Source organism: Athene cunicularia (assembly GCF_003259725.1).
Source record: "Athene cunicularia isolate RWA chromosome 4 unlocalized genomic scaffold, athCun1 chr4_part1, whole genome shotgun sequence".
Lineage (NCBI taxonomy): Eukaryota > Metazoa > Chordata > Aves > Strigiformes > Strigidae > Athene > Athene cunicularia.
This window is the reverse complement of record NW_020799098.1, coordinates 13,207,537-13,224,056: the sequence shown is the minus strand read 5'-3', so window position 1 is coordinate 13,224,056 and position 16,520 is coordinate 13,207,537. Positions and strand designations below refer to the sequence as shown.

At 39.2% G+C, this 16,520-nt stretch overlaps 1 protein-coding gene across 1 annotated transcript in view; it reads left to right on the top strand.

Moving 5' to 3' along the window:
• Nucleotides 1-16,520, top strand: part of STK32B (serine/threonine kinase 32B) — a 177,295-nt gene that overhangs the window by 113,118 nt on the left and 47,657 nt on the right. Inside the window, exons 5-6 of the mRNA XM_026846779.1 lie at nucleotides 1,751-1,788; nucleotides 10,727-10,816. Coding sequence (XP_026702580.1) covers nucleotides 1,751-1,788; nucleotides 10,727-10,816 — 128 coding nt within the window. The remainder of the gene's footprint in view (nucleotides 1-1,750; nucleotides 1,789-10,726; nucleotides 10,817-16,520) is intronic.

The window sequence follows — 16,520 nt, the reverse complement described above, 5'->3', positions numbered from 1 at the left end:
TATATTACATGTACAACTAGAACTACTGAATCAAGCGATTATAAGTAGCCTGTAAGTTTTTTGGTATAATTTTAGATTTCCATTCCAGATGGCAATTCATAGCGAGATCCTTTTCCTTACACAGTCACATACACATCCTATATTATTTGCAAATGTGCAGGGAAAGATTCAAAGTAATTTCTTCTTTATCCTACATTTCCCCAGCTGCTGCTACACAAATTGTAAACATAATCTTAGTGTACTTCACAATTTCCTATGATTCTTATTAAGGGCTAGAAATTGAGAATTGAGAATACTAAACTGTAAGCTTCCTTCTTTTGTCAGTAAAGGTGTGGAGTTTGGGTGATTACTGAGCTCATATCATGCAAGCAATATACATATTATAATTGCTATTGCTATGCTATTCCTGCATGATGTCCACTTTAGAAGTCATTCACTAATTAACAACAACAAAAAAAGTGTTCTGGTGTAACACATTGTCCTTTTGCAACATTTTTTTTTTCTTTAGTCCTTTTATGGATACATTGGGAAAAACTTGTTAGTGAAATCTAAGTACATATTAGTATGTATTTCAGTCAGGATAGGATTTCCTAGGAAATGTTTAAATTGCAATAATCAAGCCATCCCTTGGCTAAAAGAAATTAGGTGGAAGTATCTGGAGTTCATTTGAAGACTAATTCAACAGTTTATTTTGGCAGTTTGCAGTGCCTTTTCTTTTGAGATAAGTGGAAAATTCAGCCCAAGGAGCAAGTGTTTTGCTCAAGTTGAACTGATGCATCTCCCACTTGGGCAATTCTACACCAAGAACATGGCTTCAAAATTGCACGAAGCACAAACTGCCAGTGAAAAAGCAGTGCCACACAACACTGCCACAATATACTCACCGAGCCACAGGATGAGCCAAATCAGGGACCGATCCAGGCTGGCAAAGGGAAGAGATGATATTCCCCCAGAACAAGTCCACAGCAATGATGCTGGACCAAGAAAGATGGTGGGAAAGCCTGACAATGGTGGGGGAAAGCTGTCTCCATCCCTCCTGACAGTAGCATGAGCATAGGCCAATGAAAAATGATCCTGAAAGTGTAGCACTCTATGGCAACATGCCAAGAATTGTGGCACAAAGTGATACTCTTGTGCCATCAGCAGAATTGATCTGGTGCTTCAGCACATCACAGTCTCCATCCTCCCTTATCCCTGCTCTTTTTCCCAGCATAGTACCTGCTATTGCACCACAGCCAAATGGTGATTTGGGGGCTAAAAGGAGAGCTGCTACACTTACCCAGTTAGCGTAACTCTACAATATGTGAGTGATCATGCACGTGAGCATGGCAGATTAGCAGAATCTGGAAGAAAGGGTATATTGCTGGTGTTTCCAATTAAATGATTTCTTGGGTCTGTCTCATGTGGAGTCCCTGAGGCAATCAGGCACCTCCTAGATGCAAATCTTCCTTTTCATTGTTCCTGCTGCTATAAAGTACATAATCTTGAAAACCAAATCCATGTCAATAGTAACCATATGAAAACAAAACCATGTGAAATGGAAATCTAGAGACCCTCTTTAGTATATATGTTTTCTCAGGGCAGTAAAAAGATATAGATAAAAATCATTTGCCTTGTGTATGATATGGTTTTCATTGGTTTTGTAATGTTTTAAGTGACTTAGCCCTCATACCAAGATGGGGAAAACTAAAATTGCAGGTTTTCTTTGGGTGTGAAATGTAATTAATTAATTCCTTTCTTTATTTTACAGGGACATCAAACCTGACAACATACTACTGGATGAGCATGGTAAGTGAATACTGATTGCTTTTTCTCAGATATCTCTAATTCTTGAATTCTCAGTGACATGGTCATGACATACTTTGTAAATCAGCCTCAGATTTTGGATTCCTACCTAACTCTGGACTTTCTCTGTAAAGTACCTCTGTCCCTGATGTCGATTTTGTAATTTCCCCTCCTATTGGGAAAAAAAAAAAAAAAAAAGAAAAAAAAAAGAAGACCCAAAAAAGAAATAATTTAATATGAATTGAGATCCCCAGGGACACCTGATAAAAAGAAGTTAATATTTTATTAACAACATTACTGTGATCACCATAATCCCTTTTAAGGGGCCTACCTATAGAAAAGTACCATGCACTTACTTTCTCTTTTAGAACTTCTGAAGAGCTAAGAAATTTCATATAGCAGATTATTTTTCAGGTAGGTATCTCAAATTACTTTCCTAAATTTAGATAGAGAATTTGGAAATTTGCATCTAAGTCTGCAAAATTTTTATGGCTCTACATGTAGTTCTTGCTTAAAGAACATAAAAATGACTAGACAGCATAATCAGCTTTACACTTTCTATACTAATTCCATGTCAAATAAAAAAGACATGGTATATATATTTAAAAAAAAGCACGGCTGATTTCTTTACACTTAAATTTTATATGTACACACTCTCTATGAAGTATTTTGTTAATACCTCATGCATCTTTTTGCAACTATTCAGAGGAAGAACATGGGAAAATACAGGTAAAGAAGGCATTAACTTTGAATCAGTTACAACAGAAATGCGTACAGGAGGAAGGCTAAATGGAAAAAGGAGATGTGTGTTTGTCACGTTGTCTTGCTGTGCTTTGTACACCTCAGAAATTGACTAAAAGCAGTTAATCTTTGAGAAAATATAAACTTGAAATGATGCCAACATTACCATTATCTTTCAAAATCCATTGCAGATCTTCTGGGTATACAAGTTGATTAAAGAGGTAATGTTGCAAACAGTGGGAGCTGGTCCCTAGGATTATGGAAGCCAACAAATCTAAATAATGTTGGAGTTTTAAACCATCTAGATCTTCAGGAATTTAATGTTTCAGACCCATAAGTGTTAATGTTCCCTAGACATTAATATCAGCAAATAAGCATGAAATAGAAATCTCTTGTCTTTAAGTCCTGTGTGAATTAAAAATGTCAAAGGCAACATGGAATGACTATGAGTGTGTTAAATCTGATTGACAGCCTTTGAAGTACCGATGCCCTTATCTTTCCTTGCCCCTCATCAAGGTCAATTACTGCACAAAATCAGCCTCTTGTGAGAGCTTTCCTATGGGGGCTCAAGTATTGCAGAGAAGAACCTGTACTGCCATGAACAAAATATGCTGCAAAATAAAGGGGGTTTTGTGATTATAAGTGCTTCAGCAACAAAATTATCTGTAGCCAGCTTGGAAATTTTGGGATGGATAGCCCTTTTCTGCAAAGCAGCAGAATATTGCTGCCTCATACCACACCCAAAATCAAGTGGTAAAAAAACATGTTTCTCCAGACTTGCAGATAGACCTTGGTCAGCAGAATTAATCAGCTCATGGATCCTTGGTACAACAGACCTGTTATGTGTTTGGGACATGCAATTCTCTCAACCTGGATAAGTGTACACACACTTCAACTGACTAAATGAGGTGACATCAGTAGGCCAGGTGTCTGTACTGTGCTCATCACCACGGGCTTCCTTTACAGATAACTGAAAGTCAGACATATTTTAGATCATCTGATCTATTTTGGATGTCTGCACTATACACCAGTATCTATTTCTCTTTGGTAACAAATATCTGGAAACTTTGAGTAAAGATATAGACATCCTCCTTACAGATGTACATTTTGCAAGATGAATGCTATCCTTGGAGTCCATAGAAGCTTTCATTAGGCCACAACATAGTAACATTTTTATGGAATCATCAGATTTCACTTAATGGAAAAATGTGCTGAATATATGTACCATAAATATGCTAGGCTGTAGAGGAAGCATAACATATTCACCTAATACGAATCTAACCAGGTGAACAGGACAGAACTTTATTTTAGCCTGTGGCCTCTAAGATGTCACAACAGTTTCCTATATGCTTGAATTTACCCCTAGGTCTTTCTTACAGTTCATTAAACAAGCTGTGCTTACACAAAGTAATATAGAATGCATATGCACAACTTTTAGGACTGTTTGTCTCAATGAGTTAGATTTCTTTGACCTCACTGAAGAAACCTATTTTGGCTGAAGTGTTACGCCATTCACATTGCCTTAAATCTTCAAGCAGTTAAACTGACTGACTTTCATAACATATACCAAAATTATAGATTATAGATAGTTCTACTCATTAAAACTAGTTTCACTACAGTTTATCTGCATGATTTAGGGAACATACCTCAGGAATACAGAAGTAATGAAGACAGGAGACTTCCTTAACTCATAAAAATGAACGATCTAATTTACAAGGAAAAAAACCACAAAAATGTATACAACATATTTAAAATCATTCTGTCAGAGGATGTCCGAATTTTCCCATATACTTTTCAGCAAAGTCACATCTCAACACTGCTGAGCAAGAGTTCTGATGCATCAATGGAAATCAATGTTTGATGATTGTGAGAAACATAATGCTACATGAGAATGGGGTAATCAGCTGCTTCAAACAGAGTTCAGCCCCTGCCAGAGATGATTGCCTGGTCTCCTGGAAAGATTCTCCATCCCACAGAGGAGTCTGCTCAGAGGAGAGAAAGTATGGATGATTTCAGGATTCACTCTCTGAACCAGAATCAGACCTCTCTAAGGAAATGAATGCTGTCCATAAAGCTCTGTTGTTATGTTTCCCGTTCAGCTTTCCTGGAAAGCTCTTCCTCTTATGACTAACACTAATTTCTGAATTTAGTAATAGTGCTCTGTTCTGCTAACATGCTTCTGAAACAGAATTATTCCAGTGATAGCTAAAGGGACTACCTGACTGTTCAGGAGAGCTATTATTATTGTATTGTACAGATAAAAACATTATAGAATTCTCTTAGTAACAGTATTCTTCTTCCTCTACTAATTATTTTCTTTTAATGCTTTAGAACAATATAACTGAAATGACAGCATTTAGAACCCAAAGCTGGAAAGTCTGGTCGATGTTGTATTTTTGTCTGAAGTATCAAAGAAATTACAGCTGTCTAAATCTTTCCATGGTCTATTAGCTATGATGTCTTAGGAGATGTAGAATGCCTAAACTGAAGAAAAAGAAGCAGTAGCAAACAGATCAGTACATTGCCTTTTTTTGGAGATGATAGCTTCATTTCTATAACTATTTGGTAGCACCACTGATATTAACGTTTCTGGTTGTTCTGTAGAAATTACAAGACTCTACTTTGGCATCCAGGTTTTGCATTGTACAGAGTGACCACAGCATTATTACACTCTGTTTACAGGAAATATGCAAGGGTCTGACTTCCTCTCAGGCAAGTTTTTTGGGACACCATTTCATAAGACTCAGCAAAGTCCCCGTTTGCTTTACCAAGAAAGAACGGGATCCCTGCTGGGTCAGACCCAAGCTTCAGCCAGTTTCTGTCAGAATCAGTGGCAAGACGTTCTCTTTGCCACTTGGTCATCGAATGCTTTAGTGCTTCCTATCACCCACGATTTTTGTATTAGGATATTAGAGTATCTCCGTATATTCCCTTTAGAATCTGGATGAATCATTATTAATGAGTTTGTCTACTGCCTCTTTGAAGCTGCTTCTGATATTGGCCTCTACAACCTCCTGGAGCAACAAGTTGTAGAAGTTCACCATCTTTCATGAAGGAAAAGTGTTTTGTTTATGTGTTGTAAAACATTATTTTTTCAAAAAAATAAATCTTCTGCAACTAGAATTACAGAATTTAGTGAATAATAGCTGACAATCACAATCTTCATGATATTAAAAAACTCCTTCTGCACTATCCTGTCAGCTGAAGAGCCTCAGCCTTTTTAAGGCATTGCTCTGGTCCTTTTGCCCCTCTCTCTTGCCATAGATAGTGTTACAGATGTGCAGGCTTTCAAATTCAGAGCAGAAGAGCAACCATATTGGATCAAAGATCCATCTAGTTGAGATTCTTATCTACAAAAGTCTCCAAAAAGTGAATGACAGAGCAGGATATAAACCAAGACAAGTTTCTGTATTTCCCCCACATACTCACCAAACCTTCAGCCTTTTGTGACTGAGGCATTTCTTGAGCTGGATATGGTTTCCACACATTTGATAGCTTTCAGTGGTCTTTTCCATGGTCTTTGCTGGTGCTTCCTTGAGCGAAGGTAACTTTTCCCATTCTTAACATATTGTGGCAGTGGTCCTTAGCTTAAACACATATTATGAGTAGACTTACTATCTGTTTGTTCATTTTGAAGGTGCTACCTGCTAATTGCACTGAATGTCTCCTATTTCTAGTCTTGGAACTGTTTCTTGGTGGTTCTCCATATGAAATCACAAACCTAATATTTCACTCTTAGACTTAACAGGACTAATTATATTTAATCAGGTTTTGGAGGTTTTTTGACTGGGTTTTTGAATCTTTTAGTGGTAATTTTACACAGTAATCATTTCTCTTATGAGAGAGCAAGGCATATTTAAGATGGCATTCATGTGCCTTATTATATATGATTATATTGGTTTATGATCATCAAAATTTTCCTTAAAACTCTATTTCCTTGATTACATGAGAATCTTAGCTCTCATCTGAAAACTAACAGAAAAATTGAAAGATGCAGCCAATGAGCAATCTTGGTCTTAAAACCAAAAATAGGGTGAAAAAACCCACTCATCAATTAAATATTTTGAACCTCAATATTAACTTCTGAACAACAGAACTGGCAACATTATTATTCTATAGTGATGTCTGGGAGACATAAAGTCTCTGCTCAAGATGTACCTGGTATGTTTGCACTAGGGCTGGTCCTTATCATACCCACCAACAATTTTCAGGGACTGTATTTCATTTAACCCTCTGACATTAAGTAACAAGATGGATGTTCTCAGCATAATTCATCCACCTGAATATATCTGAAACTTTTACATGCCTCCATGGCTGTTCAACAACCTACCCTTTTTAAATGCACAGCCTCGCTGAACCCATCTATAGTACTACAATGAGGTTTCTAACAATCTTCCTGATGATAAGTGGGGAACTTATGTTCCTGTACAGAGTACAGATGAAACCAGAGAGAGGCTTTTTAAATTTTTCATAGGGTTTGACCCTCTCAGGGCAAACCAGCTATGAATTTGCTCTGAAATGTTACTGTGTTGAGATTTCCCATCAACTCTTATACATGCTGAGTTGGTGGTTCCAGCTTGGCATTTCTTCTTTCTGCCCTCACAATCACTCTTTTGGTTCCAGACTCTGAGATATTCAATGACATTTGAAGTCACGTACATTTTCCTCTGCTAAATGTTAGTCAGCCAGCCTCAGCCACCTTTCAGGACTTGTTTTAATTATCATTATGTTATGTTCAAAAATTAAATAATAGTCGAAACAAAGATCATTTGCTGGTTACCTCAGATACTGGGATTTCAGGCCATGTGGAAAAGTGAGTCATTAAAGCTACACAGAGGTTCTTGAAATGCACGCAGAAAGCTTCTCGAAGTCATACACTGTGTTCTAGGTATTAACTTACAAATTTTCCCTGCTAAAGCCTTAACTGGAAGCTGACTGGAGGAATGCAATTTTGGAAACAATTTCCAATGAGATACTTCCTGCTTGCAATGTACATGTTGGTGTATGTGAAATCTGTGAAGTCTAGGATGATTTGAAAAAGCCACTCTGCAGAGAGCCAGAGGAATGCGGTTGTTTGCCTTTTCTTCCCTTCTCTCCACCATCATATTATCATATGGATTCATGCAGCCATGGGGATTAAGCAATGAGCTCTTTCCCTGTGATACTTGAATTTAGTTAAGTACTGCTGAATGTGTTGTGCACTGCTCTGCTTCACAGCTCTTAAAAGCTTTACCCAAGTGGCACTGACATACTGCTTAGTTCAATATTGTATCAGGATACAAACTGGATTTTGACATTTAGTTTTTCACGATAATTTCCAGAAAGGGGCATCATGTACTAGGTGTTAAGATCAGATGAGAAAAAGTCCCCAGGAATTGAAATTTTGGAAACACGATGAAGTGGCTAGTATCCCAGTGTATTTACTGCAGCAATAGCAACCTTTCTTTTTCCTATATGTAACAGTTGCAGTAAAAAAAATGTCTTAGAGGCTGATTAGAATGACTCGTATAGAGAACTGGCATCTAACTGTCACTTGAAATATTCATACCAGGAATGAAAAACTTAAAACCCCAAACAAAACAAGTCACTAGGCTTAAAGGAGTTGAAACCATTCAATGGTGTGTGCAGATGGGCAAAGCTCTGCCTCGACATCCCTCCAGGCCTCCTCCACTGATGACAGGCACAGGGGGTTCACTCCCCCTGGCCCCCGCTCTGACTCAATCCCAGACTCAGCCTCTCTCCATACCCCCAGCTCCCACCAGCAGCTGGCTGCAGTGCCTGTGGCAGCACAGCCATCCTCCTGCCTACAGGACACCCTTCTCTTCCTCCATACCCAATTAGCCATCCTCCAAGCAACGAGTAAAAGCTGCCTGCAGGCAGTCCATGGGCCATGGGGTGTCCCCGTGTCAGGGAAGAGCAAAGGTGGAGTTTTTCCAGCAGTACAGACATGGCTCTGCTGTGCCCTGCTACATGAAGAGCAGCTGCCTGTCGCTGCTGTATCAGAAGCAGGATGCAAAGGAGCTATGCAAAACCTGTCTTCTCAATCCATCCCTTACCTTGCAGAAAAAAAAAATTAAGATAAACCATTGACCAGTGTATAAAACATTTTATGTGTGCTATTTTTGTTTTGTTAAATGAAAAGAAATCTAATAAAAGGGAGAGAAAACAATGCACTGCAGGAGAGGCAATTTTCATTGCAAATCAACTATTTGGATCAGTCTGAATGGATATTATGCGATAGGTGTTTTGCAACAGTCTATCACGCTGGCTCTCTAATAGGGGGCATCACTTACAATGCTGTCATTTAAATGACAGAACTTTATATCTATCTGCCAAAAAAGGAGGAAGTATTAGTCTGCTGAGATCCTTGCAGCTTTTTATTCTACAGTGTACGTGGAATTGCTTAAAACTACTGCCACGAGGTGACTGTATGTGGTTCAATTATAATTTTCAAGAAGACTTCTGCCATGGTGTTTTATTATTGCAGAAATAAATTGCAAACATGCTATGCTCCAGCCACCAAGAAGAAGGAATACTACCTTGAAATATGATGGCAGGCTGGGCTGTGAACACTTATTCTTGCTATGGCAGCCTAACACCTCCTGCCCCTTATAAAGTGATCGCTTTCATCTGCTCAGTTTTTCACCTGCCATGTGCTGATGTCTTCTTGGACTGGGTGTCTTAGGAAGAAAGTGTCAATAAAATTTTTTTTTTTTTTTTTTTTTTGAGAAAAGTGCAGAAAGCATGAAAACCATTTCACTGAAAACTACTGTGTCTCATATTTGGAGAAATAGCTTTCAGTTTAGCAGTGGGATATGCCTTCTTCCTTTTTCCCTTCAAAACCAGCTCAGATCTGGCCAAATTAGGGAATTTCAGTTCACACATATGTAGCTGCAGATTTTTTAGAGGTTGCAGATACATCTCCTGAGGAGATTGACCAGGATCTAAGTTAGACTGCTGGAGCAGCATAATCTTTTGCTGAGACCGCTGTTCCTCCACCAGGCACCACGGTAACATTCATCATCACTCATCTATTACACTCCTTTCATCTCTGTCAGCAAACACAATAATAACCTCTCTTGCTTAATAACTGCATCATGCCAAAAGCCTGTTCCATTCTGTGGACTGAATGAGGTTGAGATCTTGATTTAAAGAAATATCACAGGAACCTGTCCCTCAAGACTCTAGTTTAACACATGATGTACTAATCCCAATGTGTGTGCAGGGCTAAGCCAGGGTAGAGAGTACATTTCTCTGTACTCTGTCCTCCACAGTGGCATTGCCAGATGTAATCACAGAGAGCATAATATCTGCATCACTCTGCAATATAAAACTAGTCCTTCAGCAGAGATGCAAAACCCAACAGCAAACTTATCAAATTAAAAGTCTGTAGATTTTCAGGCTGGATTTATATTCAGTTTACATGCCTATGGCAAGCCAGGATTAACAACTGTTGCTTCACCGCAGTGGAGCAATTTAACGTATGTGTATCATAAACTACCCAGGAAAAAAAGTAATGACAGCAGGTTTGGGCCATCCGGCCTGATTAGTTCAGTTTAAATCAGCTGGCTGGCTGGTCAGGCAGCAAGTCCCCAGGCTGACTTCTGTCACTTATCTTTCATCTTGCAACCTGCTGTCAAATGAGTGATCATTTGGGACCTGCTGCTGTTACATACACATTCTTCTGCTACCATGGATCTAATTTTATAGTTATTATATGATAAAAATACCCTTTTTCTTCTCAGCTCCGTTTTTGCCTGAGGAGACTCAGAAAAAGGTAGGCTGATGGTAACCTGAAGTGGATGTGACAGCAGACAGATGTCACAAGTACCTGAGATTGTAAAGCGTGGCTCTAGCTGGAGATAAGGAGGGGTAGAATTCACACATAGCTTCACATGCTGCTCATGAATGTTATTGCTCTGAGAAAACAGTTACTGTCCTTAACATTCATGGCAGGAGAAGATTCAGGGGTGACCAGCAAAAAAGGTTCAGCACTGCAAACAAGTAATGGATGCAACTGTACAAGGAAAGTACTCTATCACTCTGCTGTCATTATGATTTTTCTAGTTATGAGTGACATTTAATAGTAACTTTCCATGAATTGTTGTCAATCTTTCCTATTTAATTTCTTTCCATTATCACTTAAACAAAGGGGGAAATATTTTTATGATGTGCTATTTTAAATTCTTTCTAATTGCAGGACATGTTCATATCACTGACTTTAACATAGCAACTATAGTGAAAGGCTCAGAAAAAGCTTCTTCTATGGCTGGAACAAAGCCCTATATGGGTAAGTTTTCAAGACCTTGTAAAATGTAAGAAAAGTCAAAAGTTGACTAATGATATATTAAAATGTAAGAAAAGTTAAAGTTGACTAATGGTATATTAAAAGGATTTTAAGTTTTAAAAGCATATAATAAATGTGATCAACTTTTTTTTTTTTTGACAGTATATATGTATTAGCAATGGAAAATGTTGGACATGGAGGGGTAGGGCAGGAGCTCAGTTCTAGTCAGGTTCTGTTTGGTTTTGTGAAGCAAATTCCAGAGAATTTCAACTGTGTTACTTCCTGCAAACAATCATATCTGGTGACAAGGATATATGATTATATTTTCACCACTGTGTCTATTATCTAGCAGACAACAGACAACATGTAATGTCAATTTAAAAGTATCTAGGCACATCCTTAATTGCTTTTCTTTGCTGAGTTCCTCAAAAATGTATCTGTTTAAAATGTAACTAACCATTTAAGTGCTTGCCTTATGTCTTTTAGAGGCATGTTATGTGTTTTAATCATGTATTTTAAATGCATAGATAGATTGAAGGCTGGGAGACTAAAATTCAGTTCACCTGTCCTCATGTGTCTAGAAGTTAAGCATCTTGGCTAAGGTAAGAATTCAAACTTCCCCTGGAGCCGAAGGACAGAAGGCTTCTCCTGAAGGTCCTTTGTCCCACTGAAGTTAGGGTGGCTTCCATGACTAAGAATAAGTGTGATTTCTTCTACCTGTGGCTTCCTACACATCTGCTGTTTTAATTTTCTCTGTATATGGAATTGTCATTGCTTGAGGAGAAGACTAACTTAAGACTAAACCTATTTGGGTTCTGGAAACCATACTAAGTGATATGTGTGTCTCCAAGATGCTTTCACTAGCAGACATGCTCAGAGCACATCTAACACCCATGCAATGGTAAAATATTCTGAAAATGTCATTCAGGAACCAAAGGCCACTGAGTTACCACAGTTTTGCATATTAGAATGATAGAATCATAGAATGGTTTGGGTTGGAAGGGACCTTAAAGATCACCTAGTTCCAACCCCCTGCCATGGGCAGGGACACCTTCCACTAGCCCAGGTTGCCCAAAGCCCCGTCCAACCTGGCCTTGAACACTGCCAGGGAGGGGGCAGCCACAGCTTCTCTGGGCAACCTGTGCCAGTGTCTCACTCTCATGGTAACAAACTTTTTCTTTATATCTAATCCAATTCTATCTTCTTTCAGTTTAAAGCCATTACCCTTTATCCAATCAGTAAATGGTACTGGAAGGCCACTATAAGGTCTCCCCAGCATCTCTTCTTCAGGCTGAACAACCCCATCTCTCTCAGCCTGTCCTCATAAGGCAGGTGCTCCAGCCCCCTGATCATCCTTGTGGCCCTCCTCTGGATTTGCTCTAACCAGTCCATTTCCTTTTTGTTGCAGGCCCCAGGGCTGGACATGGTACTCCAAGTGGAGTCCCACGAGAGCAGAGTAGAGGGGGACAGTCATCTCCCTCAACCTGCTGGCCACACTCCTCTTGATGCAGCCCAGGACAAAGTTGGCTTTCTGGGCCGTGAACGCACATTGTTGGCTCATAGTCAGTTTTCCATCCACTAATATGCCAAGTCCTTCTCCACTGGGCTGCTCTCATTCAATTCTCTGCCCAGCCTGTATTTGTGCATAGAATTGCCTCAACCCCTGTGCAGGACCTTGCACTTGGCCTTGTTGAAGGTCTCTCTCTCATGAGGTTTGCATGGGCCCACCTCTCAAGCCTGTCAAAGTCCCTCTGGATGTCATGGATGGAGTAAAAGCATGAGCCCAAGAAATAGGAATTAACACATATGTTTTTCACAGCACAAACAGCACTGTACCAACCTGCACATGAACAAGAGGCATCTGCAGGGTGCCTCCATACCAACTGTGAGACTGTGTCAGAGCAGTCCTAGGCACTGGAGCAGAGTTGTATTATCAGATATGATGTGATTTTGTCATGAATCAACAGTTAACAGACCAGGAAACATTTTTTGTAGTCCTGACTCAAGCATTTAAATTATGCAGAGAAATGAGGTTTTAAATTTAAAGTTCTTAATATTTTGTATTGGTTAGCTTTACCTGAGTGTCTAGTTCAGTGTCTCTACTTAGATGAGATGACCAGTGCTGCACAGGCATAGGATATAGAGCATTAGGAGGTCAAGTTTGTGTACTGAGCTCCCTCTCGGGGCTGGTACCTGAGCTTTTGATGTTGCACCACAGATTCCCTATTCACTATGGTGAAAAAAAGAGGGGAGGAGATGCTGCGACCTCACTTACACCAGCAGCTTTAGTTTAACAAGAGCTTGATTGAGCACTTTTGCCAATATGCGGTGGGCTTATTTATGAAAAATACAAAAAACCCCAAAATATAACAACAAAAACTCATGAAAAAAGCATTTATTGTCTAAAAGTAATTTGACTTCCCTGCAACATGTACAGAGAAATAGTTGTACAACTGACATGTGAAAGTAGTTGCATTCACAGAAGTGCCCTTACATACTTGGTGACTGAAATGTTAAAGATTCCAACATTTTTAATATGGTAGTTTTGCATTTCTGTGAAAAGTTTATTTCTGAGAGCTCATCTTGAATAGATGACTAGAATCTTCTAGTAGCTGGTGTCATTAGATGTGTAAATTCTTATTACACAGATTATTCAAAATACCCTTGAAGAGTAGCCATTTTGCAGGAGCTTAAACAAGTTTGGAATAGATGCTTTCCATATTTAATTGTGATGATGACAGCAGACATAACAATAGAGTACTTTCTGAGATCTAATATGGCAGTCAATTAAAGATTGTTTTGATGGCTTTACATTTTTAATCTTGAAGTGGTTGCACAGTTTTATACTCGAAAGCATAATTATTATGAAAGCAGAAAATAGCTGAGTACTTGCTTAGGGGTCAGTTAGCATTTTATCATCTGTCTGTCATAGTCTGAATGTATGTAATGAAGAGATTGTCTGGCAGTTGATGATCAGAAGCAGATTAGTTAAAACAACTGTACCAAAATGTGTGTGTGTGTATTCTTCAAATATTTTGCCGAGAGTTAGCAGGAAACTTAGTGCCCTTTGGAGCATCTTTCAGACCATCTGCACACATCGGTGGACCACCATCACCTTAGTTCATTAGTGGTCTCTGTTGGCAGGCTTTTTTCACAAGAAAAAAAAAAAGCTTTTAAGAACAGGAAGGACAAAAATCTGCAGCAAGTGCTAAGTACCATGATTTGGTATTTTGAGGTTAAAATCATGAAAAATGGCCCCATCCTTTTGGAATTGCTACCCTCCACCCCCATAGGGCAGAATAATGTATTCTTTGTATAGCTGAAAATTACCAAGAAATTGTACAAGGAGGGAAATGTTGAGATTCACCTTAGAAAATATCTATCGATTCTTCATCTATTAAATGCAGAGATGCTAGAGTCCAGTCCACCCTGTTTAAACTCTCCTTATGTCCCTTTCCACAGAACTTTCCGTTTGCTAGAAAATGCTGGAGTCCTTGTATTTAATAAGAAAATGGAACATACTAAACTCTAGGATAGATTATGTCCTTTCATAGCCTTATTTTTTTGTAATCACTTCTCCTCTTAACATCATGGCCAATCATTTCTCTGACCCATCTGGAGTGCCATAGACATCTGAGACTCTTTGCCTTCCCAGGGAGCTAAATGAGTTCCTGGAGGGTTCCTGTGAGAGCCCACGCTGACCTAAGGAAGGAGGTAAACTATAGAACTGGAGTGGGGGGAAGGTAGGAGATGGGGACAAGATTTTACCTTTGCATACTAATAAGCTGTTGTCATAGTTCACCTCAGCTCATGGAGCTATTCTGCCCCTGAACCCTCCTCCCACACACATCAGGTCTCCCCCATATCCAATAATCTCTCAAGAAGAAAGTACAAGAAAAATGCTCTCTTTCCCTTTATGAGGAGACTATGGCACCATCTACCAATTTACTTTCTCCCCAGTGTGCCTTTCTCACCTCTTGGAAACGCAAAATTACTGCAAAAGCCAAAAGTGCAGTCTTCACTACTCAGAAAGAGTCAGAAGAGTCATCCTTGAATTTATTTGGAGCTGTAAGAAGGCAGGAAAGCTTTTAGAGCTGTAAAAATCCTCTGTTTCAGTTGAAAAGTGATGGGTGAGGATTCTGTGTGGCACAGCTTGGGTATCAAAGCTTCAGTAAACCTCAAATAATAAGAGTTTGACAAATATGGCCAGGCACTCTTTGGTGCTGCTTTTTCCTCTAAGCACATGGATTTAACTTCCTTTCCTCTTTTAGTTGCACCTTTAATTTTGTGAAGAAACTAATTCACTAACTTTAGTGAAATGCTTCAAAAACTTTTCAGTGCTCAAATTAAGAAAGCATTGTGTTTGCTTCTGATAGTTATTTAAGCCCATATGATTTCTGGCTTTAAGGCTGTGTCAAAGCCTTTCATGTGGTTTCACCTAAGCCATATAGACAATGAGAGAAATAGAAAAAAAGAATTTGGGAGGTTGGCTCTATGGTTGGTAGTAAGCTTTGATTACAAGGAATTTAAACCACTCTTTAACCTTGGTGTAACTAGACAAAATCACCCTCAAGCAAGGTACTTGCCGAGCACCAGAACCAAGGAAAATTAGTGGTTCCTGTAGGACATGCCTTATGCTATGCTGGTTTTCATGTTGATGAAGGTGTAAGATGTGATGAAACCTTTTTCCCCTCTTGGAGATTTATAAAGATTTAGTGCCATATGGATTCTGGGTTTTTTAATCAGATATGAGGGCAGTCTCCAGCCTTTCCCCTAGTAGAGGTACTTAGAGGATTTCTCAGTTCTTCCTGTGGCCAATTTAAGGAAATAAACAGAAAAATGTTATCTCTAAAGCTTCCATTCCTATTTCAAATCTAATTGAAATAGGCTGAGAAATTGCTAGGGAGCAATTTGTTCACATGCAGCATAACTGCGTAAAACTGGTATTCAGGAAAAAAAACAGAGTGAATTGATATTGTGCTCTAAAAATGCACTAGCTGTTCTGATTAAGATACCTATCTTGTAATGCTAAGCATGGTGTGAGTCAGCTCCTGCAGCCTTTGCTTAATCCCACTTCGCATTAGCCTTTTTGCCCCTAAGTCTTTCTCAGCCTGAAATTTTCCTTATTTTCCTACTTACTAAATGGTTATGCAGAATGCAATGTATCTGAACCTGAATCTTTCTCTAGAAACTCTGGTAATTTTTCTACCTTCCCCCTTCCCAGCTAATTCAAGTGAAATACCTGCATAGGCAACAAAAACATGTTCAATAGTGAGTCTAAAAGGAATGAGGCCAACAGCATGGCGGGACAAGCTACTTTCAGCTGCTTCTGCAGTTTCACTTCTCAAATCCGTTGACCTGAAATGCTGATGTGAGATCAGCTTCTTAGTGTTTGGGGGGTGTTCAGAGTTTCTGTCTCATACTGTTCAGACGGCTGCAACTGTGAAATACGATGTGTGCCTTAAGCTGGTTTAGGAAACTTGTGTGTCACTCATGCCTGATTTTATCATTACAAACATACCTGTGAGTGAGGGTGTTGTCAAAGGTTTTATTGTAGGAATAGCCTTTTGAAAATTCGTTTTCAGGCTGTCACCCTGCCCTGGCAAGCAATTCAAAATGTCCTTTGAGACCTAGCTGACTTTTGGCAGGCATGCCTGTAGTCAACAAATGAACACAAGCATTGTGGGGGACACCCCCACCCCCCCAC